This window comes from Prionailurus bengalensis, chromosome D2 (genome assembly GCF_016509475.1).
Source record: "Prionailurus bengalensis isolate Pbe53 chromosome D2, Fcat_Pben_1.1_paternal_pri, whole genome shotgun sequence".
NCBI classification, from domain to species: Eukaryota; Metazoa; Chordata; class Mammalia; order Carnivora; family Felidae; genus Prionailurus; species Prionailurus bengalensis.
Window position 1 is genome coordinate 81,711,008 of NC_057351.1, and position 25,556 is coordinate 81,736,563.

A 25,556-nucleotide genomic window follows, 5' to 3' on the forward strand; every position below is an offset into this window, starting at 1 on the left:
ACAGGGGATGCTGGGTAAGACACGAAAGCTTTTCAGGAAGGAAGAAAAAAGTGCAGCAACATGAGACACGGGCATGGGACATCATTTAAATCCCAAATTCCGCAGAAGGAGCAAGCTACCTCCCTGCCGCTCCAAATACAACCAAGCAGGGGGGTCTGGAACCTGCCTTGGGGGTGGGAAGGGGGCGCAGACGTGCAGGGAGCCGGCCGAACAAGGATTCTCAGCTTCCCGTTTCCTGGGCTGTTGTCTTGTGTGACTCTTCCAAGAAAGATATTTCCGCCTGCTTTCCAAAGTAATTCCACCAAATGTAGCCAGATAATTAACCTGGGACATGACAGCACAGGAGTCATTCTGACCCAACTGATCCCTCCCCGCACCCTGGGCCGTCCTAGTCGAGAGCCCCAGCCCCACGGCGAAATAACAAACACCCAAGTGCACTGCTCTGGACACGGGACCGTTCCCCTCTCTCTCGGGTCCCAGCATTTGGCAGCGAATGGCAGGCCGAGTAGGCTCCAGAGCCGCCTGCTTCTTCAAAGCCTGGAACCATCACGAACAGGCTCTGGGCACTACGGGTCCGAGAATTCCCAGTGGTGACTCGGGAATCTCTATCGTCGACCCAGGTCTCAATCCGATAGGGACATCCTGGGAAGGCTTGGCTGTGACTCAACTTGCTGCTGGTTGCTCACTGTACTTCCTTTCTATAGAACAGCAACACTTTTCCTTGCCCTGAGAACAAAGCGTCAAGAAAGCCCTGTGTGGTCTGCTCTGTGGCATCCCCAGACGCCTCTCTCCAGGCCACATCCTCTGTATGAGCTCCTCTCATGCCCTTGAACACAAATTCTCTTCCCCACCGCAGGGCCTTTGCACATGCTGTTTCACCCACAGAGCATGTTGTTTCTTTGGTCCTCCTCTGGATCTTGGCTCACATGACCCGTTCGTGGGAGTGTCCCTGCAGATGCCGGCCTCAAAACCAGGTTTCTGATTTATAAGCTCTTACAGAAGCACTACTTTTCAGCACACTCACTTTGAATTATAAATCCACAGGGACTCGTGTGAATCTACAGGTGATGGCTGCTCCTCCCCTAGAGTCTAACTGCTCTGAGAAGAAAATTATTTTGCCTTGCTTGCCAATATATTCCTAGCTGCTAGTATGGGGCCAGACATAGAGGAGGCTTTCAATAAATATTTACTGGGGAAAAAAGGATGGAATGAATGAATGAATGAATGAATGAATGAAAGCAAAGCCTCTTCTCCAGGGTAAATTACGCACAGTGCCCTTTGGTATCTACTCTCCTGTCTCCTCAAGGTCCCTGCTCTGTCCTCAGTCTTCACCTCTGCCTTCCTCACATTGCTAAGTCCAAACCTTTCTTACAAACAAAACCAAAAACCTGCCCCCCACACACACATTACCTTCCTCCCTTCACCTCATCACTTGCCGCAAACCTTCTTGGAGGAGATGGCCACGCTCTCTCTGTCCCATTTCCTCACCTCCCATCAGCCCTCTGTTTACCACAATCCAGACTGAACCACTGTGATCTGTGCCTCTGAAGCTTGTCACTGTGCGATCCAGCGGCCACCCCGGGGCCAGCCCCAGCGGCTGTGTCTATCAACAACCCCTGTTGGTTACGCTTCCTAAATATCCGCCTCTCCCCACCACCTTAGTGGAAGCCCCCGCTCTACTTGCCGAGCCCACAGCAGCCCTCCTCATCCTCAGCCCCGCAGCCCCTGGACCCCACCTCATCGCCAGCCAATGTTCCCAGAAAGCAAATCTGGTCATGTCCCTCCCCAGCTTGATACAATCCTTGGGTTTTTAACTCATCCAAAATACAACTAAAGCTATATTCACAGAGACATGTTTGCAGCATGGTTCATAATGGCAAAACATCGGAGGGTTCTGCAATATCCAACGCCAGGGACTAGCTCTGGAGGTCAGAGCACATGTGTTAATACATCCATTAACATTATAACCATGTTCGTGGTCCAAGTTACCGTCTCCACAGCTACAGACTATCACAGAGGATCATGGGCAGCCTTGAATGCTATGCTAATGTGGATATTATTTCCTAGGTGACGGGGAAGCTCTGGTGATTTCTGAACAAGGAGAGCGAGTGCTTAATGTTCAGTTATGTGTTAAAGCACAGACCTGTGTACGTGTTTGATTAGAGCCTTACCTCTGCAGCCTTTACTCACGGGCTGGAACCTGTTGCTGCCCGTATGCGATGCAACGTTGTACAACTCCGTTTCACCAAGCCTAGTGTGGGATGCGGATTTCTTTTTTAATTTTAATTTTCTTACTGGAATAAAATATACTTAACATAAAACTTATCAACGTGACCATTTTCAAGCATGTGGTAGGTGGTGTTCAGCACATGCATCATGTTGTGTAACCATCAGCACTGCCCTCCGTAATTCTTGTCATCTTGCAAAACTGAAAACTTCCTCCCTTCCCATCTTCCCCCAGCCCGTGGCAACCATCATTCTATTTTCTATCTCCGTGATTTTGACTACTCTCAGTATTTCGTGTAAGTGGAATCATGCAGTATTTGTCTTTTTGTGACTGGCTTATTTCCCTTAGCACAGTATTCTCTAGGGCCATCCCCATTGCAGCCCGTGTCAGAATTTCCTTCCTTTTGAAGACCAAAGATTCTAGTGCGTGGGTATGCCACATGTTGCCTATCCATTCATCCTTCGAGGGACACAGGTCAGTTGCTCCCACGTTTTAGCTATCGTGAATAATGTTGCTATGAAATGATTGCACGAATATCTATCTCTTTGGCCTCCTGCTTTCAATGATTGGAATTATTATTCAATTATTTCAATTATTCAATTACACCAAATAATTGAATTGGTGGATGGATGGCTGGACCACGTGGCAAGTCTACTTTCAATTTTTTGGAGAAGCACTACACTGTTTTCCTCAGAGGATTTACCATTTTGCATTTCCACCAACAGTGTACAAGTGTGTCCATTTTTCCACATCCTCACCAACCCTTTTTATTTTGTGGGGTTTTTTTGTATAGTAGCCATCCCAACGGATGTGAGGCAGCATCTCACTGTAGTTTATTCACAGTTCCCTACTGATGCGTGATGTCGAATATCTTTTCACATGCTTATTGTACGTCTTCTTTGAAGAAATGTTTCTTCAAGTCCTTTGCCTTTTTTTGTTGTTGTTCTTAAGCTTTGATTCTCTGTATATTCTAGTTACTAATCCCTTAGCAGATACTACTTGCAAATATTTCCTTCAACTCTGCGGGCTGCCTTTTCTCTCTGTTGGGATGGTCTTTTGGTGTTGGTGCACAATTTTTTTTAAATTTTCATTAGTTCCAGCTTACCTATTTTTTCTTTTGTTGCCTGTCTCTTTGGTGTCATATCCAAGAAGTCATTGCTAAATTCACCATCATGAAGCTTTTGCCCTGGGTATTCTCCAATGAGTTCTGGAGTTTTAGGTCTTACATTTAGGTCTTTGATTCATGAGAGTTAATTTTTGAATATGGTAGTGGACAAGGATCCAACTTAATTCCTCGGCACATGGATATCCAGTGCACCCCCCCCCCTTTTTTTATGGTGCCAAACCCAGCATCGTTTGTTGACAAGACTATCCTTTCCCCATTGATTGGTTTTAGCACCCTTGAAAAAAGTCACGTGACATATATGAGAGGGCTTATTCTAGTTCACTGGTCTAAATATTTGTCTTTATGCGAATACCACACTGCTTTGATTACTGTAGCTCTGTAGTATGTTTGCAAGTCAGGAAGTCTGAATCTTCACCTTGTTCTTCTTTTTCCAGATTGTTTTGGATATTTGGGATCCCTTGAGATTACATATGAATTTTAGAATTTTTTTTTTTAATTTCTGAAAAAAAGAAGTCATTGGGATTTTCACTGGGATTGCATTGACCCCATAGATCGTTTTGGATGGTATTGATATCCTAACACTAAGTTTTTTGAGCCGTGAATATGGGGTATGTTTCCATTTGTTTACGTCTTCTTTATTTTCCTTTAATTTAATTAGTTTTCGTTGTGCACGTCTTTCACCTCCTTGGTTAATTCCCAAGTATTTTATTCTTTTTGATGCTATTATAAATTGTTTTCATAATACACTTTTCAGATTGTTTGCTGTTAGCGTATAGAAACACAACTGACTTTTGTGCATTGCCTTTTTATCCTGCTATTTTGCGGAGTTCATTTATTAGTTCTAACAGGTTGTTTGTGGGACCTTTAGGGTTTTCTACACACCAGATCATATCATCTACAAACAGACATGACTTCACTTCTTCCTTTACAGTTTGGATACCTTTTATTTCTTCTTCGTGCCTAGCTGGTCTGGCCAGGACTTGTACCGCTATGTTGAACAGAGACGGGAAAAGCAGTCACCGCTGTCTTGTTCCCAACTTTAGAGGAAAAACTCTCTTTCACCAGCAAGTATGATGCTCATGGTAAGTTTTCAGACACAGCTTTTATGCTTTTGAGGTAGTTTCTTTCTAATCCTTGTTTGTCGGGTTTGACACATATTTATTGATTTGTTTTCCCCCTAAAACGTGAGTGGCACATAGCAAGTTCTTTGCTCGTTGCTTTGACAGCGACCCTCAGAACCACACTGGGCCCACAAGATGTCTTTGAAAACATGTGCTGAATGACCGGGTGGGTGAAGGGCTATGAAATCACATGAGTAAACGCACGTGCTGGATGTTAATGCACCACATGACCTTGGTGGGTGTCCACTAGGATTTATGGGAGTTACGGAATTATGGAAAGAAAGAACGGAAAAAGCATATGCAAATCAATACATGTGGCCCTCCTTCCACATGCAAAAATGCATTCCCTAATAAACAAAAGGTACTCTTGAAGTTCTTGGGATTTACCACCCACTGGGAGACACTGATCGGCCCCCAGCTATTTCTTTTGTGATCATCAGGTGGCTCCTGCCTCAGCCCTTCCAAACCTTTGTCTCTCTTAGGTCTCTGAAGCCATTAGTATGCTATTCACTGAGTGGTGACAGTAACTGACCTAAGCCATACAATGGGGCTTAGACTCAGACCCTGTCTTCCAGCTCTGTTCCCAGAGGCTCCTGGGTCTGGTTCAAGCCTGGGATCACACAAGGAGCTACCACTGAGGCCTCACTGCATGCAGGCAATTACCTCGCTGGATCCTACGACGACTCTGTGGGAGAAAGAGATTTAATATTTCCATTTTACAGGGAGGGACACTGAGGCACAGAGAGGTGAAGTAACTTTCCCCAAATCACACAAACCTAGTGAAACATGTAAAGGAGCCCAGACTGGAATCGAGGCGATTAAGATCACTTATTGAGGGGTGCCCGGGTGGCTCAGTCGGTTGAGCGTCCGACTCTTGATTTCAACTCGGGTCACGATCCCAGGGTCCTGGGGTTGGGCCCCGCTTTGGGCTCCGTGCCGAGCGTGAAGCCTACTTGGGATTCTCTCCCTCTCCCTCTGCCCCCTCTCCTGCTCACAACCTCTCTTTCTCTAAAATAAAAAAGTAAATCAATCAAAAAATAAAAAGAGTAGTCCTTGAAGATGGAAAACTGTGATTAGGATCAAGGACATTCAAAGAAACATGACATCTCACAATCCTAGGAAACGCTCCGGTTTGCAAAATTCTCTCATACACACTCCATCATTTCCGTCTTCTAAAGCCCGAGAGGTGTCTGGAACACATACAGTTCTTAGCTTAGAAAGAAACAAAGGTCCAGAGAGAGACATAAGTGCCCGTGGACAAAACCATGGGCCTCCGGCACCGGTACCAGCCCTCCTGACCCCAGTCTGGCACACCATCCACACCATCTCACCACGGGCTACCTCACGGGGTCCACCCCGCCTTACCAGCCACGCTACCGGCAGGAACTCTGTGGTCAAGCCTGCCACCAGCTAGGCCACTGACAACACGGACGAGAAAATCATCTGTGGACTCCACTCGGCAGCCAGGAGCTGTGAACCAGCGAGAGCTGAACATCGTGGGGACGATAATACTAGAACTGCCCATTTGGAGAAGACTGAACGCTTCACAAACCACACTTGACCTCCCAAGTCCCTGCCGTGAGAGTTGGGCCCTGACGAGCACATACGCTGTTGTTTTTGCCGGGTTTGTTGTTTACCGACTCTCCCTTCAAGATACCTGAGTGCTCACCCTGGATCCATAATCCCTTATCTGCAATTCTAAAATCCATAAAAGCTCTGAAATTTGAGAGTTTTTTCTTTCCTCTGAGTTTGTAGGAAATGAACCTGACAGGCAAACCTTACCTCAACTAACCTGAGGCTATTTATAATATTAATTTATTCCATTTAGTGTGAATATTCATACGTTTTATTACAAAAACATCAGTGAGCTTAATTACAGGGTGCTACCTCAGATCCCACTAGAAATGTTGTAAAGTATTACTTTCCTGAAATAAAATTAAGAAATCATCGTTGCGGGGCGCCTGGGTGGCACAGTCGGTTAAGCGTCCGACATCAGCCAGGTCACCATCTCGCGGTCCGTGAGTTCGAGCCCCGCGTCAGGCTCTGGGCTGATGGCTCGGAGCCTGAAGCCTGTTTCCGATTCTGTGTCTCCCTCTCTCTCTGCCCCTCCCCCGTTCATGCTCTGTCTCTCTCTGTCCCAAAAATAAATTAAAAATGTTGAAAAAAAATTAAAAAAAAAAAAAAAAAAAAGAAATCATCATTGAATCGCATTTGGCCCCAAGAGTTCTGGATGGAGAATCGCGGATCGGTGCGACAGACATTTAATAAGCTTACCAGTCCCTGGGATTGGGTTTTCCGTATACCCCCCTCGTCCAGTCCCCACAAGACAGGCAGTATCTCTGCATTTGATGGACACGGACGCTGGGGCACGGAGAGATCTAGTAATTTGCTCTAGGTCACAGAGCTACTAAATGCCAGAGCCAGGACCCTCTCCAACTGGAACATGGTGTTCTCGGCATCCGCCATATTACCGTGTCTGTGTGCATGTTTGTGCATGTGCACACACACGTGTGTGGCGGGGGGGGGGGTGCTTTGTAAAGCACTGAGCAAGTAAAAGAGGAACCCAGCAAAAGTAGAGAAGAGAGAGCGCAAACATCTGGGAACTCCTAGGCCTACGCAAACCCTCCCTGCCTCCAGAACCTCTCCACTCTGCCTCTTCTGAACACATGCGTGTGGTTTACAGAGAAAACAGAGGGGAGATTCCAAATCCACTTATATCCTATGGATCAAAGACCAAGGGTGGATTTTTTGGCTGCGTCTTCTCCTTACGATGATGGCAGGCATTGTCAGAGTCCAAAAAAAGAGAAAGCCATTTCTTTTCAGCATCCAGGGTCTTCTCCTGGGGATGTCAGAGGTCTCGCCAGAAGGCTGGAGTTGCATCTCAAGGAGGATTCCAGCACGGACTGACGAGGGGTTAACGCAACCTATTTGGGCGCTCGGATACACTCTCCGTGGTTAATCTGGGTCCGTGATTGATCTTTGCCAGAATCGCATGTTCGCATTCAATCTTCCGAATTCTCTTCTGCAACAATAATTAATGTCAGAGCAGTTTCTGGATCAACAGTGTATTTTCTGGCGAACGCAACCCTGTACCTCTAATGACTCAAAACGGAGATTTACCAGTCTGCCAAGATTCCTTCTTCAGGCTTCATCTCTTCATGTTTACATCTGGTTTAACTTTTTCTAATCTAAAATAAATCAGCATGAAAAGCATTAGATTTTTCATTTAGATTCTCAATTGCCTTTGATTATGGAGATAATATCCCTTATCTGATTGCAAATGGCGGGATGGTTCCCTTGTTAGGAGCTGAACGGAGATGCCTCGGTCTCTCCTTGCTTCTCCTTCACTTTTGTTAAGGGTGGAGCCTGGCAGGGTTCTGGTTTGAAAAGGAGGCAAATCAGGATGTAAGGGGGAAGCATGATTTCAATCATTCCTCTTCTTGTGAGACTCACAGAGGAAGGCAGCCTCTCCTGGCTGCCTGATGAGAAGTGGTCTACAGAGATTTCACACTCTGTTTTCCCACCATGGTGACTGCAGACCCTGTCTGTTTGCAGGGATAAATGAGAACAGCAATGACGAAGCACTTGGCTGGAGATTTCCATGCAAACATCAGGCGTGGGGGGAAACTGACACCGTCATACGGGGATGTTAATTACCCAGTTACAAAGTCAAATTTAGCCGAACTATTTTGTATATCAAAGAGGTAGATTTCCCCTGATTCCTTAAGTATTCCTTTCAGCATGTTCTATTATGTTTCCTATCGTTTGCAACAATTCCTCTTCACTATAAATGGGAGCGGAAGATTCCAGAAACTGAATCCATTTCTCGTACCAGGTGGAAACTTCTCTCCCCAGCAATTGTTTACTGTCATTGTCTACTTTCCCTCAATTAGAGTCCTGGACGATCCCAAGTACTTCAGAATCGAATACAATGGAGTCACCCCAACGGCGGAACATCTCAGAAAGTTCTGAGGATTCAATCTCCCACTCAACCCTACAGCTTTTAACTCCATTGCTCGTTTTTCTTCTTTCAAAAGAACAGAGACAAAAAAAAAAAAAAAGACTAGGGTATTTCCTGTTCTTTGGCTCACCTGTTCACACGGAACTCCCCCCCTGCCCTCTCCCGGGGCCCTTGGGAGAAAAGCCTCACTATCTCACACTAGTGGCTGCTTTCTGTGGTTGGGTTTTTTGTTTTTTGTTTTTCCCACCTAGACTGGCAGCAAGCAGTCTAAATGGAGCCCTTTCATGCCTTCTCAGAATTAGAGAAGATGATGACTTTTACTTAGTGAGGAATAGCAAACTAGGGTCCTCGACGGCTGGAGAACAGAATAATAACAACAACAACAACAAGAACCATAATAATACACAACAGAGTGCTTATCAAGTGCCAGGCGCCACGCTCAATGCTTCATGGGCGTTGTGGGATCTCCATGGCAACAGCAGAAGAAAGGTACCACTGCCATTCTAGGGGTGAGGAAACGCCATTCTTAGAATTCTGCTTAATGATGGCACCAATAATCGTAAGATAAACAACGAAGCGTTACTGAGCCATCTCGATGAGCCAATCTGTGCCCTCAGCACTTTTCGTATACCGCTTTATTCCACCCCCACAAAGGCACCAGATGAAGGGACTATTATCAACTTCATTTTGTCTAGGAAGGAATCCTGGAGCAGGTAAGAGTTCATGCAAAGTCAGAATTAAGAAATGGCAGTCAGGATAAAAAAAAATCTACATTTACCTGAGTCAGGGCCTCAGCCCTCACCTCCCTGCTGCCCCAAGAGAATATCATCCATTTAATGAAGATGCCAAAAGTTGTAATGGAAACTTATTACGGACACACACACACACGCTGACTGATTTCAGTTACAGACGTACCAGACTCAGCAAAAGTAAAGTGGCAGAAAGCAGATCAGTGGTTGCCCAGGGTGGAGCTGGGGGAAGGTGTTAAGTGCAAAGGGCACGAGGGAAATTTCTGGGTCGTGGACGTGCCCTCCATCATGATTTGGTGCTGGATACATGACTGGATGCATTTGTCAAAACAAAATGAACTGTACACGTATAGAATGTATGAATATTAATGTATGCAAATTGTACATAAGGCTGAATTTTTTTTTAAGTATCATGAATAACCTCCAATTTAGCTTAGAGTTTCAACTCAACACAGAGTGAGAGAAAAAGACAGGGACCCTGACCTCAGAGATCTCATCTAGTGACAGAGAATCATCTTAATGCATTTATAAATACAAGTTAGGGCAGGGGCAGCTTCACAGGCGTGAGACCCAGGCAGCGGGCACGGGGACCTACACTCAGAAGGGCCACATGTGGCTTTGATGTCACCATCTTGAATTTCTTTTAATTGTGGTAAGATATACATAGCATAGCAAGCGCCTAGTTCAGCAGAACTAAGTACATTCATCAGGCTCTGCGATCATCACCACTGTCTGTCTCTCCAGAACTTTTTTTTTTCATCCCCACAAACTGAAACTCCATGCCGCTAAACAGTGATTTCCCACTCTCCCCTCCCCACGGCCCTGGCAGACAGCCGTCCACTTTCTGTCTCGGCGAATGTAACTATTGCGGGTACCTCGTGAAAGGGAAGTCCATTGATACTTGTCCTTTGGCGGCTGGCTTATTTCACTTAGCGGAACATCGCCCAGGCCCATCCGTGTCGAAGGCAGGGCTGCCTCTCGCTGTGTTGATGATGTCCTTTCATGTACACAAGTTTTTCATGTTTGATGAAGTCCAATTTATCGGGCTTTGTCCTCTGTAGCCAGTGCTCTGGTATCGACACCTTGAGTTTTTAAATAATTTTGTCTTGAACTTGTGTTTTGTAAATGAAATCCCAAGGGACGGGGGGAGCACACGCAGGAGCAGAAGACAAGTCAAAGGTGTGTGTTTCCTGATTTCCTTGCTGCCCCGGGCACAGATGGCACTCGGGCGTCCCTCACGCACAAAACTCTGGTGACCCCCCTCACTCCGGTCTGAGTGGCTAAAGTGAAAAATCAGGAGACTATAGATGCTGGTGAGGATGTGGAGAAACGGGAACCCTCTTGCACTGTTGGTGGGAATGCAAATTGGTGCAGCCGCTCTGGAAAGCAGTGTGGAGGTTCCTCAGAAAATTAAAAATAGACCTACCCTATGACCCAGCAATAGCACTGCTAGGAATTTATCCAAGGGATACAGGAGTGCTGATGCATAGGGCACTTGTACCCCAATGTTTATAGCAGCACTGTCAACAATAGCCAAATCATGGAAAGAGCCTAAAGAGTCCATCAACTGACGACTGGATAAAGAAGTTGTGGTTTATATACACAATGGAATACTACTCGGCAATGAGAAAGAAGGAAATCTCGCCATTTGTAGCAACGTGGAGGGACCTGGAGGGTATTATGCTAAGTGAACTAAGTCAGGCAGAGAAAGAGAGATACCATATGTTTTCACTCTTATGTGGATCCTGAGGAACTTAACAGAAGACATGGGGGAGGGGAAGGGGAAAAAAAGAAGGTTAGAGAGGGAGGGAGCCAAACCATAAGAGACTCTTAAAAACTGAGACTAAACTGAGGGTTGATGGGGGGGGTGGGAGGGAGGGGAAAGTGGGTGATAGGCATTGAGGAGGGCACCTGTTGGGATGAGCCCTGGGTGTTGTATGGAAACCAATTTGACAATAAATTTCATATTAAAAAAAAAAAACTCTGGTGACCCTACCATGCATGGAAGTTCAGCTGACCGCCCCAAGAGGCCACGCTTCCCCCTGCATTCTCCAAATGTGGAAAGAAGGCAGTGGGTTTCTGGGAAACACGAATGACCAGGCAACCTTATCATATCCTTTTTTTTTTTAATGTTTATTTATTTTTGAACCAGAGAGAGAACTAGCAGGAAAGGGACAGAGAGAGAGAGAGAGAGAGAGAGAGACAGAAGATCCAAAGCGGGCTCTGCACTGACAGCAGAGAGCCCCATGTGGGGCTCAAACCCACAAACCACGAGATCATGACCTGAGCCAAAGTCAGACGCTTAACTGACTGAGCCACCGAGGCGCCCCTGCATCATATCCTTTCTTACTCATGTTACGTCCCCGCGTTAGCCACCTGCTTATGCTGGAGATGATGGCTCCCAAGGAGAGGGAGAGACAGGGCTCCGATATGTCCCTTTTCTCTCAGCCCCTCCTCACTCAGCAGACAACTGGAGGAGTGTTGGTTGAGTGAGATTATATCACAGAATGAGACAAAAATTTGAGTTGATTTTTGCAGTGTTTCCATTGTTCTAGTGAACGTGAGATAGATACATACGTGCAGGTATGAAATTAACACAATAAAAACCGTGTCATTTCAGTGATTCCACATATGAGTGAAGGGCTTTTCTATTTGTGTTAGAAATGGCATTAGAGGGGCGCCTGGGTGGCGCCGTCGGTTGAGCGTCCGACTTCAGCCAGGTCACGATCTCGCAGTCCGTGGGTTCGAGCCCCGCGTCGGGCTCTGGGCGGATGGCTCAGAGCCTGGAGCCTGTTTCCGATTCTGTGTCTCCCTCGCTCTCTGCCCCTCCCCCGTTCGTGCTCTGTCTCTCTCTGTCCCAAAAATAAATAAACGTTGAAAAAAAAATTTTTAAAAAAAGAAATGGCATTAGGCAGGGACAACTGGGTGGCTCACTCAGTTAGGCGTCCAACTCTTGGTTTTGGCTCAGGTCATGATCTCAGTGGTTCCATAAGCTCGAGCCCCGCATCGGGTTCTGGGCTGACAGCACAGAGCCTGCTTGGGATTCTCTCTCTCCCTCTCTCTCTGCCCCTCCCCTACGCTTGCTGTCTCTGTGTCTCTCAAAATAATAAACTTTAAAAAAGAGAGAGAGAGAGAGATAAAAATGGCATCAGGCCATATAAAGATGAACATTAAAATTCATGGAAATAATTTAAAATCTTAATTTTTCTTCACTTACGCCAACATTCAAAAGCACGTGAAAAACCATCAGGGAGAATCAAGAGAGAGACAATGGAAGGAAGGAAACAGACATACTTTTGCACCCTATTTCCCCCGCTGTTCTAACATGAGGACCATGTGTTCATTTTACCGTGGCCCCCACAGAGTACATAGTCACACCTGAGAGACTGGCCATATACCATGGAACTATTTCATGCAAAGTCTTCATATTTTTGTTTCCATTTGCTCCTAGGCCCCTCTTTGCACATCCATCAACCGAGACCCCTTCCCTTCAGCACACGTGGCCCACGTACCACCCCCTATAACAGGTGTCCTCCACTTGTATCCCAGAACCAAGGGCTGAGAAGCCAGCAGTGGCCAGAACTCATTAGTGAGGAGTTGAGCACATTTGTAGCTAAAATGATGGGTGTCGTGAACTTTCTGTGACCAGAGGGCTGGATCAGAGGCATCTGACCCCCATCAGAGAGCAGCCGCTTAGCACTAACCCACTCGCCGCTGGAGGCAGGCTGCTTGGCTGGGAAGATGCTTCTTGTCTTCAACAGAAAACGGCAAGCGATCTGTTGTCTGCTTGAAGGAAATCATTCCCCCATCTGTCTTCAGCCCTATTTGTTCCTCCGGCAAATTATTATCCCTAAATTCTACATGCTTTCCAAGGTACTTATTTTTGGAGCTGTCTTAAAGTCCGTTCTGGATGGAGAAGGAGATGAATTAGAACCCCCGAGAGAAAAAGAATTTCTCTATTTGGACAAGGGTGATGAAACAAAGGACCTCCACTTTGGACCTTCACTCGGGCTACCTAAAGCCGAGGTCTGTCGGTCTCTGCAAAATGAGCCCATCTGTAAGGAGCCCAACAAAGGAGATTTTCTGCATCAGAGAAAGACCCTTGCATGCACAAAGCCCTCAACTGTCACCTACTCTGGCCCCAGCTTTTCATCTCAAACGCACCTCCTGCATTTTTGTTTATCCATTCACCCTTGTGCCCATTCAGTCACACAGGTGTCCCACAATGTTCTACGTGACCTGGTGCTGGGGACACAGGGCTGACCCAGAGCAGATCAGAGACACCTTCCCTCGTGGACCTCCTCCTAGACAGAGGCTCCAACCTATGTGCCTTCAATTCCAAGGCTTCCTTCAATTTCCTTTTCTCCACAGCTACAAACATTTAAAATATAGTGTAGCCAGACTGCTAAGACAGCCCCCAAGATTCCCACACACGTCCCACACATTCTCTTTCCTTTCAGGGTGAGTGGAGTCCGTGATCACAATGGGTTCTCACTTCCACAGTGAAGTTATATTATATGGCACAAAGGGCTTTGCAGGTAGAATTAAGGTTGCTGATCAGTTGACGTTGAGTTAATCAAAAGGGAGATTATACCAGGTGGGCCTGACCTAATCAGGTGCGTCTCTAAAAGCAGTCGGAGAGATTCAAAGCAGCAGATTGTCCTTGTATCCACGAGAAAGCAAACATGTTGCGAACTGCCTGTGGCTGGAGCCACGTGGCAAGGACCTGAGGACAGTTTCCAGGAGCTGAGAGTGCCAGCTGACAGCCACCAAGAAAATGGGGACTCAGCCCTACCACCACAGGGAACTGAAATCTGACAAGAATCAGTGATATTGGAAGAGGCCTCCGAGCCACAGATGAGATCACAGCCTCGTGTGACATCTTGACTCAGCCTAGAAAGACCTCGGTGGAGGGGCTGGCCAACCCACCCCAGCACATCTGATCGACAAAACTGTGAAATAATAAATAGGTGTCATTTTAAGCCACTTGTGTGATCATTTGTTTTGCAGGAATAGCAAAAATAATACAGATAGCATCTGCCAGATAGTTTTTCCCTTTCCTGATAGCCCATCGGAGCTGAAGCGATCCTACACTAAGTTGACATGATCTCACCCATAAGTAAATAAGCAAACTGCCTCAGTTAATTACACGTGATGACCACAAGGAAACAAACACACCCCTTGCACTGGAGAACCCTGATTGATAATGCTGTGACCACCACTGGGAAACAATGAAATATATAATATTTATCAAGGCACGGGCCAATCTTGATGATCTGGCCTCTGCTAATACGTATACCTGACAAGCAATGTGTTGACATGCGTCCCGTTAAAATTGGAAAATTTTCAGCCACTATTTCTCCAAATCATTTTCCTGCTCTCACCCCCTCCCCACTCTGAGATTCTAATTGTATGTGTGTTGGATCTCTTGATATGGATGTTATCCTGTAGGTCACTCAGGCTCTGTTCTCTCTCTTTCTCTCTCCCTCCCTCCCTTCCTCACTCCCTCCTTCTCTCCACTCATTTTCTTCTCTATAAGTTCTGTTTGGTTCATTTTTAATCATCTATTTCTCTCCCATAAGTTCTGTTTGGTTCATTTTTTACCATCTATTTCTCTCCCCATAAGTTCTGTTTGGTTCATTTTTTATCATCTATTTTTCTCCCCATGATGTGACATGTTTCCATAAACCCCTGAATTTAAAAGCAAAACAACAGACCATGATTGAACCCCACATCGGTCTCCTCACTGAGCGTGGAGCCTGCTTGGGATTCTCTCTCTCCCTGTGTCCCTCTCCCCAGCTCATGCTCTCTCTTATTCTCTCTCTCTCTCTCTCTCTCTCTCTCTCTCTCTCTCTCTATCTCTCAAGTAAAAAAATAAATAAAAATAAAGGGAAAACAACAGTCTTATAACAGCTTTTTAAAAAATCCTTGCCTGTTTATTCCATCACCTCTGTCATTTATAAATGTTTCTATGAATCACGATGTCTCCTGGTTACGTATCATGCTCCCCTGCTCCTTTGAGTGTCTAGTAAGCTTTGTCTGGATGCTAGATATTTTTAGTGTTATATTATCACTTGCTGAATTTTGTCATAATCCTTTAAAGAGTGCTGAACTTTGTTCTGGCAGGCACTTAGACTGCTCGTGGAGGAGCTCAAGAAGTGCTTCTAACACTGTTATAGGATGGATCTAGACTAGCCTTTACTCCGGGGCTAATTTGGCATACTTCCAAGGCCTGACCCTTTTAGGATCTCTACCGAATTTACCCTGTGCTCCGTGAGGTCTCTCCATACTGGATGGTGAGGAACTTAATGATCCATTGCCCTGAGTGAGCTCCAAGAAGCGTTCATCTTCTAGCTTCCCAGTAGCTGTTCTTTCCTTGTGAGCTGTTCTTTGTCTGGCCTCATGATTTCTCACAGCACAGGTTAGTTTTTAGCCACAGACCCAACTTCCCCAACTTCTGAACCTCTTTCTCTGCCTGGCTCCCTCCTCTCAGGAACTGTGCCCTGCAAATTCTAGCTGCAATTCTAGACCACTGGGCTCTGCTTAGGTGTGGTCCTCCTGTGCCACTATCCAGGAACTGCCCATCTTTCAGCCTGAAATGTCTTCTCCACCCGTGCCCCACATTCTCACTCTCCCTACCGGTCATAGGAGACGCCCAACCTTCCGTGAAGAACATGCCCAAATGTCTCCTTCCCTGTGCATCCTTGCTGAGTTCTCCGGACCCACAGCTCAGTGTAGACACCCTGACTCAGCACTCACTGGGGTGGCTGCCTCCCTCACCAGCATGGGCAGGAAACCTGCCTTCTGGACCACTGTGTCACCAGCACCTAGCACAGCTCCTGGCACAGAGTAGGTCCTCGATAAATATTTTTTAAAGCAGATCAGCCCAATATTTCCTCTTAACCCACCGGAAAGGGACCTGACATGGGACAGCACAGAGAGGAGTGAGCACCCGTGAGGGACCGAAGGACCAGAAGAAAGTGCTTGGCGAAGAGCTGTAGGAGGGGAAGACTCCTATAGCAGAGGGAGAGGTGTATAACTGCCTCTTACTGCCCAATCCCAGCACAGTTGGTTTTGTCCACGGTCAACCCTGAAGACCCCTGGGCTCCCACCCTCTGCTGTCGGGACAAGCGCAGCTCCCCCCTATCCCCACTCCCCAACACCACGCCGGAAGCACAACCTCAGAGTGGGACATAACTGAGGTGGACCCTCCTTCCGCCTCTGTGTCCCCGCGCAGCCTGCATCAGCTATCAGGGCTCACAGAACTTTCTCTTTGGAAAAACAGGGCTCATGTGCCTTACACAGCTGTGGTTGAGGATCAATGAGGCAATTCAGGGACCAAACAACGGCCCCTTTTGTTCCATCTCTGTCTCTCGGTGATCCTGGCACACAGCGGCCCAGCCGCTCTCCTCTCGGACCGTGCCTCCCCTCCCCCACTCCGTGCCCCTTCGCTCCTGCCTTCTCAACACAGGCGAGTCCCTTGGACTTCTTGGTTGTTTCCTTGGTTCATGCAGTTAGAAAATAACAGTCTGGACATTCCAGATCACAATTTTAGACCTGAATTGGAATCACCTGGATTTCATGTTAAAAACAGAGGCGTTTCTGGACCCCACCGTTCCCAGAGCCCAGGGATATACCTTCCTGGAACATTCTCCTGAGGATCCTGGGGGACACTAAAATGTGAAGGCCATTCAGTCCTTCCTGGGATGGCAAACTCCTTTCCCGCCTTGCAGATCTTCTAAGGGAGGGTGCAACTTACATGGAAAATGCCCTGTTAATCCTTCTTGCCTCAGCCCCGGCTCGATCGGGCAGGAAGCAGATGTGTATGGACCCACATTCTCAGTAGTCTCTGGTCAAAGGGGGAATTTGCAGCTGACCACAGAACTAGGTGGGCTCTGAGTAGAAACTGTACATTCAGCTCAGGGTCAATTTGCTGACTGATGTCTGAGTTGCTTGGGGGAGTGGAGGGTACCCTGAGCCAAGAGCACAGAAGGTCCCAAGTCCCTGTCACCTGGCACTCTGAGCGTAGGGAAGAAGGATTGCGGGTATTCACCCCAATGTAAACAGGACTGCTTGGCAGGAGCAGCATCCTCAAAGCACCGGTTACAGTTAGGTTGGTCCCAGGGGCCATATCTTGGTGCCGTGGCCTTGGCGCAGGGTTGGGGATGGCAGAAAAAGGCATGTTGGAACTTGAGCAGCCACAACTCGCTTGTATGGAATGCTGCCTCTCTGCTAGACCGGAGGCTTAGCCCTTTATATAACCTCTTGTAATCCCTACAGCAAACCTAGGAGGTAGATCTCCTCATGGTTCCACGAACATAGATGGGGAAACCAAGGCTCAAAGATGTCAACAAAATTTCCAAGGTCACTCATCTAGCAAGACCCCAGAAAGACTCAACCCAACGCCCTCACACTTAGCCACACCACCCCGTTCATCTTCCATCAGCCCGCCTTTGCTTTGGCTGAGACGTGGACGTGGGGCCCCACCCATGCCCCATTTCCTGAAGGACGTTGGCCACAACAGTGTCAGATCTCAAGAGACTGCAGGTGTTCTGGATCCAGCTGCACATCACCGACAACAAAACATTCAGAGCGCAGCTAGTTTGGAGACCTCATCAGCACATGTGCTTCCTGATGCAACAAAACTGATTTCAGCCCTCGGACCCCTTGTACCTCCCAAGAACCTTGCCCTCTGACGTCCAGCCTCCCATTGACATATGCAGGGAGGGGCTGGAAGGGTAGGCAGCACTGAGACCCAAGGGTGGTCGCTTCATCATTTCCCTCTTCCTGCATTTGAACGGAGACTACCAGCCACTGTCAGTGGAGGTGAGTCGTTGAGGCTTCCGGGAGGAGCACCAAGGATGCGCTCAGGCAGGAAGCGGGTCCCGGAGATGAGGCAGGGGGTCCTGATCTGTCGATGGGGTGGCAGAGCTAATTGAAATGTTTATTGTCCTGGGGCGCCTGGGTGGCTCAGTCAGTTAAGCATCCAACATCGGCTCAGGTCATGATCTCGCGGTTCATGAGTTGGAGCCCCACGTCAGGCTCTGTGCGGACAGCTCGGAGCCTGGAGCCTGGAGCCTGCTTCGGATTCTGTGTCTCCCTCTCTCTCTGCCCCTCCCCTGCTTGCGGTCTCTCTCTCTCTCTCTCGTTCTCTCTCTCTCAAAAATAAATATACACAAAAAGTTTATTGTCCTTTGTCAAATGGCCTTTTCTCAACCCTTTTTACATGAAGAGCTCAGTGCCTTCACTATAGCCAGAGCCACCAGCAGATTAATCTGGCAAAAATCTCATGTGGAGGCCAGGACTACAGGAAGAAAAATGAGATTCTGAAGACTCCAGTCTGTCTACACCTCTCCAGCTTGGTTGGGAAAAGGTAAATCATTTTGCCCCCTCTGATAACTGTGAGAAGAAAGGGAATGTTTGTTTTACTTCCTGTCTTATCTCGCTGACTGCTTCATTCCCTAAAGAAAGTGATCTTGAAGCCCAGGCACCGAAAACTTGAGTATTTTCATCTCCTATGACCTACGGGCTCACCCCAACCACTGGAAAACATTCAGCAAAGCCCAGAGTGGCATTTCTCAAAGCCAGTGGGACACCAAAACCACCCAGGGAGACTCTGCTTCCAGCCACGATGGAGTAAACAGACAAAGGCTATGAGGCAACAGCATTCAGACACTGGATACAAAGCAATGGGGGTCTGCAATCCTGGGTGGAGGGGACGTGAGAGCAGGGAGCCTACGACTGTCCCCACCCAGAGGAAGCTTCCAGGCTGCAGAGCAGAAAGGGGAAACTTAAGAGAGCCCAGGAGCCTCACTGAGTGGAGGAGGCAGAGATCAGGACTCAGAGAAGCTGAGGCAGCCAGAATTGGGGGGCTAAATACTGAAAAGGAGTGACCTGCAAGGAAAGAAGAGTTCTGACAACTAGCAATGGGTCCCCCTAGCCTTTGGCCGAATACCGGTCTTCGCATGCTTGAGGGAAAACTTCACGAATCCCAGAAAAAGAATTACCAGGAAGTAGTAGGTCAGACACTTCCAGGACTTATCCCAGAGCTGGAAACAGTTCACATTCCTACTGGCCCTGGTGGAAAGATGTCGCATACACAGGGCATTATGTAGAGTCCTTGACAGTGGGGCTAAATTAGCCATAGACCAGGGCCGGGCAATTCCCGTTGGTGTTGGCAGAAGACTGTCCTGGATGCTGTAGTACATTCAGCAGCATCCCTGGGCTCTACCCAGAAGGTACCCGTAGCATCTGCCCGAAGCTGTCCAAACCAAAGCATCTCTAGACTTTACCAAATATCACCCAGGGGAAAATCATTACTGACTGAGGACCAATACTTTAGACTAAAGTCTGCTGAAAGTAAGCCTCAAAAGGATCTGACCGTTTTCAAGTAACTTGACCTCATGCCAGAGCAAAGTTCAATGCTCTTTAAAGGAATACAACAAGGTCAGACACCTGCGCTGGGTCACAATGGCCTTGGCTGGGCTATAGACATATGTAGTTTCTTAAAGTTTACCAAAAAGATAAGCTAAAGAAGACGTGGTATGTACACACAATGGACTATTACTCAGCGATCAAAAAGAATAAAATCTCGCCATTTGCAACAACGTGGATGAAACTCGAGTGTGTTATGCTAAGTGAAATAAGTCAGTTGGAGAAAGACAACTCACATATGATTTCATTCATTTGTGGAATTTAAAAAACAAAACAGATGAACACAGGGGAAGGAAAAATAAGATAAAAACTGAGAGGGAGGCAAACTATAAGAGACTCTTAAGTACAGAGAACAAACCGGGGGTTGATGGAGGGAGTTGGTTGGGGTGATGGGCTAAATGGGGGGTGGGCATGGAGAAGGGCACTTGTTGGGATGAGCACTGGGTGTTGTATGTAAGAGATGAATCACTGGCTTCTACTCCTGAACCAATATTACACTGTATGTTAACTTGAAGATAGATAGATAGATAGATAGATAGATAGATAGATAGATAGATAGAGATAGATAGATAAAATTAAATTAAATTAAAATTTTAAAAGTTCACCATAAAAAAATAACCCAAACGTCTATTGACAGATGAACGGATAAAAATATGTGGTATCTACATGCAATGGAATATTATTCAGGCGTAAAAAATGAAGACAATCCTACCATTTGTGACAACATGGATGAAACTCGAAGACATTATGCTGAAATAGGCCCGTCACAGAAGGACAAATGCTACATGATTCCACCCACATGAGGCATCTAAACTAGTCAAACTCACAGAAACAAAAAAACAGGATTGTGGTTGCCAGGGGCTGAGGAAGGGGCAACGGAGAGGCTGGCTGAGAGGGTAGAAAGCTCCAGTTATGCTGGACGGTCCGTCCAGATGAGTAAGTGCAGAACTCTGCCATGCCACGCTACGCCCGTGGTTAACGGCATGGCATTACACGCTTCGTGGTAAAAGAACAGATCTCACGTTAAGTATTCTTACCAACAAAAAACAACAAACAAAAATTAACATGCAGAAGAACACAAGGAAATATTTCGAGGTGATGGATATGTCTATTACCTTGATTGTGGTAATGGCGTCATGGGTGTAAATGTATGCCCCAACTCATCAAAATGTAGACATCAAATGTGGGCAGTTTTTGCATACAAAAAAATCAGTTTGCCATGATTCTTATATGCGGCCAGAATTGAGCATCACTGCCAAACCCAAAAAAAAAAAAAAAAAGATAAGTAGGAAGATAAAAATAATAGAGGTTTGGGAAAATCTTGAAAAGTATGGCCAAAAGGCGATTACCAAATACGGAAACTTTCTCTGGCTCCTCTAATGATTAAATGTAAGAAATACATTTACAGGATGAGACTTGGCTTGGATGCCCCAGCGTGTGTCTGTCATCAGAAAGTTCTCCACAACCAATTAGAAGATACAAGCACATCTCCGAATTCCATATGGTTCCCTTCCCGAATCAAGTGGAAACCATCCATGCTCTGCTTTTGCAAGGACTCTCAGTCAGAATGTGGCCGTGCCTGCCACACTGACAGCAACCAGAGCTCAAATTACTGAGTTCTGGCTATTTTTATGTCTGAAACTTACCAGGTATCTAAGCAGGGAGAGAAGGACCCTCTGTGTTTTTAATAGTTTGGGGCATTCTGGAGTCAGCAGGGACCAAGGCTTTGCAAACCAGGATCTCCAGCACCCTCACTGCCATCTGCTTCGCACCCTAGTTACCTTTCGGACAACGGATCGGGTGTTCGTTCCTATTACAAGGCAGATTAAGTAAGGGGATGAGTGGCTAGACCATCGCTGGGACAGAGCTAGGCTGATTCACCGCTTATCTCGGAGGAGAGGCAGCGTCTCCAAGCATTAACACAGCCAAGACCAAGGCCACGGTTTTAAGGAAATGCCAGTTTCGGATGTTAAACTCAGCTCCAGCAGATTCGTGAGTCATCACGGGAGGGACTTGAAATCCACAAGGTTTTTGCAGAAACAAAATTTCCAAAACTCATTTTTACTGGAGAAGCAGCTAGTTTCCTTAACCTAGTGTACCTTTGTGCATGGAGAGCTCATTTTAGTGACCCTGTTCATCTCCCCCCGCCCCCACGAGGTACTTTATGGTCACAGTCCAGGCAGATTAACTGATGGCCTTGGAGTTGGCAAGAGAGAACGAATGGGTGACTGGGGCCAAGTCTGACAGGGCCCAGAGGCTGTAAATTGGGCTCTCTCACCAGTTCAGCTTGGAAATTGAGCAAGGAAGTTGACTTCTTCCTGGATCTCCTAAACTAAATGATATTGACATGCCCTAGTGGGAATAATATGAATAGTTCAATGGATATGGAATATTTTAAATCGTGAAATGTTTGCTTCTAACAGAGCAGATCTCGGAAGTAAGAAGGGCAGGAGGCATGGATCCTATGTTGGTTTTCAAACTTGGCCTGCCCTTGAACAAAGAGGGCCCTGCCCAGACCGCTTCCCAAATCATTCTAGACACAGTGAGGACCACCCAGCTGAACAGCCTGCTGGCTGTGGGAAGGTCTCAGACTGAGTTTAATGTAAGATTTCAGACTCCAGGTTACTCCCGAGCAGTGGGCCCACAACTTCCAACTGTTGGCTGTCCCTGGTAGTTGCAGGAGGGGAAGGCAGGGGTTGTTGGGGCCACAAAAAAGTGGCGGCTGTGACTGTCAGTATACTTAAAGCGTTCTACAATCTCCTGCAAAGATGTACTTTTCCACATTGTTACCTTCAGCGTTGCTATAGGAATAAATGAAGTTCTATGCATAAGAAAATAGGGACACAAGAGTTGCTCTTTGTCATTTACGGTTTAAACTAGAGCCAGGAACACTTCTGTAAAATGCATGAGGATATAATTCAACAAGTTTTCCTCTCTCTGGAGGACCGAAAAATAACCTCAATGAAAATTATACAATGATAAAATTCTGTCCCCATCCGATTAATTACTTGTGAATAATAATATCTCTGGTTTCTTTCAATTATATGCTAATTGCACACCTTTTGCTCTGGTTGATTGGGCGATGAACTAATGAACAACTATTACCGAATTTAATTAACACCATTATTTCTGTGGCCTTTATATCTCTGTTGTGAACATGGAAATTCACAATCCCAGGGCTGGAACTGGAAGAAGCCAGCCTTTCACCCTGCAGAACAGGTTCTCGCGTTGCCCTGGAATAAGGAAGCCCAGGGTGGGGAACAAAAGATCAGGGGTGTTTGCCAGCATTCATGGGCAGGCCTTCCTAACAACAGCATCAACATTCAGAAAGGCTACCGTTTGGTAAAACATTAGTAATTTGCATACTGCGTTTATCAAAAGAGGTAAGTAAGCTCTATAGGAGTCAATTACAATGGCATTCGTGATGTATTCCATGTACAATAAAGAGCTGTCAGATTTCATGCGTGTTTACTTTCTGAAAAGATAACCGCTCGTGGCTTATACTAGCTTCGGAATGCAATTATGTCTCAGAGCGATGGGTCTGTCTCACTTTGACATTCTAAACTCCAAACTTCTCCTTTTTTCCCCCCCCACAGAGTAGCTTCTGCTTGAAAATTAGATCTCACCCTGGGAAAAGAAAAGACCATTCTTACAGGCCTAGCTTAAATCATTCTATTTTAATTCGACCAAGGCAGGTCAAAAGATGTTTTTCTGCATAACACACAGAAAACAAACAGGAATCTGTTTTTAAAGACAGGGGATTACTAACTCACAGAAATGTACCGCAGTTTCTAGACATGGATACAAATGAACTCGGTCACTATTAAATGTTGGCAAATGCGGACGTGTGTCCTGTGTAAATCACACTCATCCGATACGCGTCCCCCTTACCCAAACTCAAAGGGATGACCGCCTCTTCTCCAAATTTGCTGGGGAACACTACAGACAGATGATGAATTTATTAGACCAGATACAGCACCTGAACTGTCTGCTGGGGAGCACCTCCAGGTCCTCCAAATTAGGTTGTGTGCCCACCTTCCCGCCCAGGTTCAGCCATACCTCATATCTGCCAGCTGTCTGCTCAGCTGTCTTCAGGCCTTGGTACATACGGATGACGCAAACTTTGGCTCTTCTCTGGGAGGGGAACCACTTACTCTTCACAAAATCCACGACCATCACATGGTTTTTCAACTCTGTACTAAAGGCTTTTATCTGGAAGGTCCGATGCACGGCTTCTTCCCCGTGGCGGGTGGCAAACCCCTGCTGATGACTTTTGGTAGGAATTCCAGAGTGCTGCATGACACCCGGAATCTTGTGACTTCAGCTGGCGAGCCTGGCAAACACAATTTTCTTTGTTTGATCCAGGTATCGAGAGCAGCAGGAGGGAGACTCGGGAAGGGCGCTCGCTGGGACCTCTCCCGGTGCTTCCAACTCCAGAGCTGGTTGTGCCCAGATCCCAGCTGCCAAGCGTGCGGGATGTGTATGTGGAAACCTTGAGGGTGACCTTTACGTGCCTTAAAAATACTCCGTCTGGCTGCTGTCCATCTGTCTCCGGTGCCTCTACCTGTGTTCTCAGGTCACTCAAAGTCGTCTCTGATTTCAAAGACCCATTTCTCTTTCCCGCTGGATTCAAGTTCTGCGCGCAGAGCTCGCCGGTTACTGCGAGGTTCAATGTGTTCTCAGCGTCAGACCCCTCAAGTCCAGATGAATTATTTACAGGACTGTACAAAGGACCTAGGAGTGATCGCTGCTGCTTTTTAGAATGCCTGCCTTGTCTTACCGGGACCAAAAGGAACGAGTACAGACTCCTGCCGACACAATGAGTGACCTCAGCCCTGGAGAAGATAAGAAACACGTCCCGGTGAAGAAGAGAGCCGGGCACAGAAGGAGCGACGGCTGCAAGCAGGCATTGGAAGGCAGTGCTCTTGTTAGGAAGCACTGTGTCCCTGGGGGGGGGGGGGGGGGGGGTGCACTAGCTTAGTGACGGCTCTGGTCCCAAGCCAACCACGCAAAGTCCCGTCACCACCCTGAGCCTCAGTCTCCGGTGAGGAAAATTGGGATAATCGTACGTGCCACTCACAGGGATGCTGGGAGGCTCAGGTGGGCAAGATCCGGGGGGGGGGGGGGGGGGGGGGGGGACAGAGCAGTGGGTCACAGAGTCACATAGGCTTCATCTCCAAAGTGTGGTTGCGTGTTTTCTGCACAGTTCTCTCTGTACATAGAACGCAGTGAAGGTTTACACGACGCTGAGAATCATTGGCTCGTGGATCATTTGGCAATGCAGGTGTACGATGTAGTCCTTTTTCACCTCACTTCATGTTTTGGGACCACTTCTGTTAACGCAATAATTCAGAGGCGAAAACTACAAGCCTCGGATCAAGCGTTGGGCCAGGAGAAAACTGATGACAAGCACGGTGGCCGTGCTCCATGCACAGCACCCTCCTCTGCAGGGGACTGACTCCCTCTTGGTTTTCAGCACAGATGCCCCTTGAACTACCCTCCAGCCCCACCTGAAAGCTGTGGGGGAGGCCGAATGAAGAAGTGACTCCGAATGCCTTTCCTGAGACAGAGCATCAGTCCCTGGCCCGGGACCACACCCCCTCCTGCTGCAGGCAGGGACTAGCACTTAGGCTGGGAATGCTAAACATCCACCTTTTGAGGCAATGGGAATGTGGAAGCCGAGAACGAAAGCAAAGAAGGAGAGGGAAAGACTTTAGAGATAATGGAGTCCAACCTTCCCCTTTGAGTGTGAACATACCAGACCTGCAGACATTCACTATGATCCACACAGTGAAGTGGGGTTTACTGTGCCTTAAGCAGAACACTGTGGGTTCTCCCTGTGGTCCTCCCAGGGACATCGATAAGATTGTCCAGTCCCAACTGATGGCAGCGTGGTTCCCACGCGAAGTGCCACACGCCAAGATTCAAGCCTGAGAGT

At 47.1% G+C, this 25,556-nt stretch overlaps 1 protein-coding gene across 2 annotated transcripts in view; it reads right to left on the minus strand.

Moving 5' to 3' along the window:
• CD2H10orf90 (chromosome D2 C10orf90 homolog) overlaps window positions 1–24,710 on the minus strand; it is a 220,767-nt gene extending 196,057 nt beyond the window's left edge. The window contains exon 1 of one of the 2 annotated variants that reach the window (XM_043597854.1): window positions 23,678–24,710. In XM_043597854.1, coding sequence (XP_043453789.1) covers window positions 23,678–23,917 — 240 coding nt within the window. In that variant the 5' untranslated portion in view covers window positions 23,918–24,710. The remainder of the gene's footprint in view (window positions 1–23,677) is intronic. The other variant, XM_043597855.1, reaches the window with a different exon arrangement.
• Window positions 24,711–25,556: the final 846 nt, after the last annotated feature.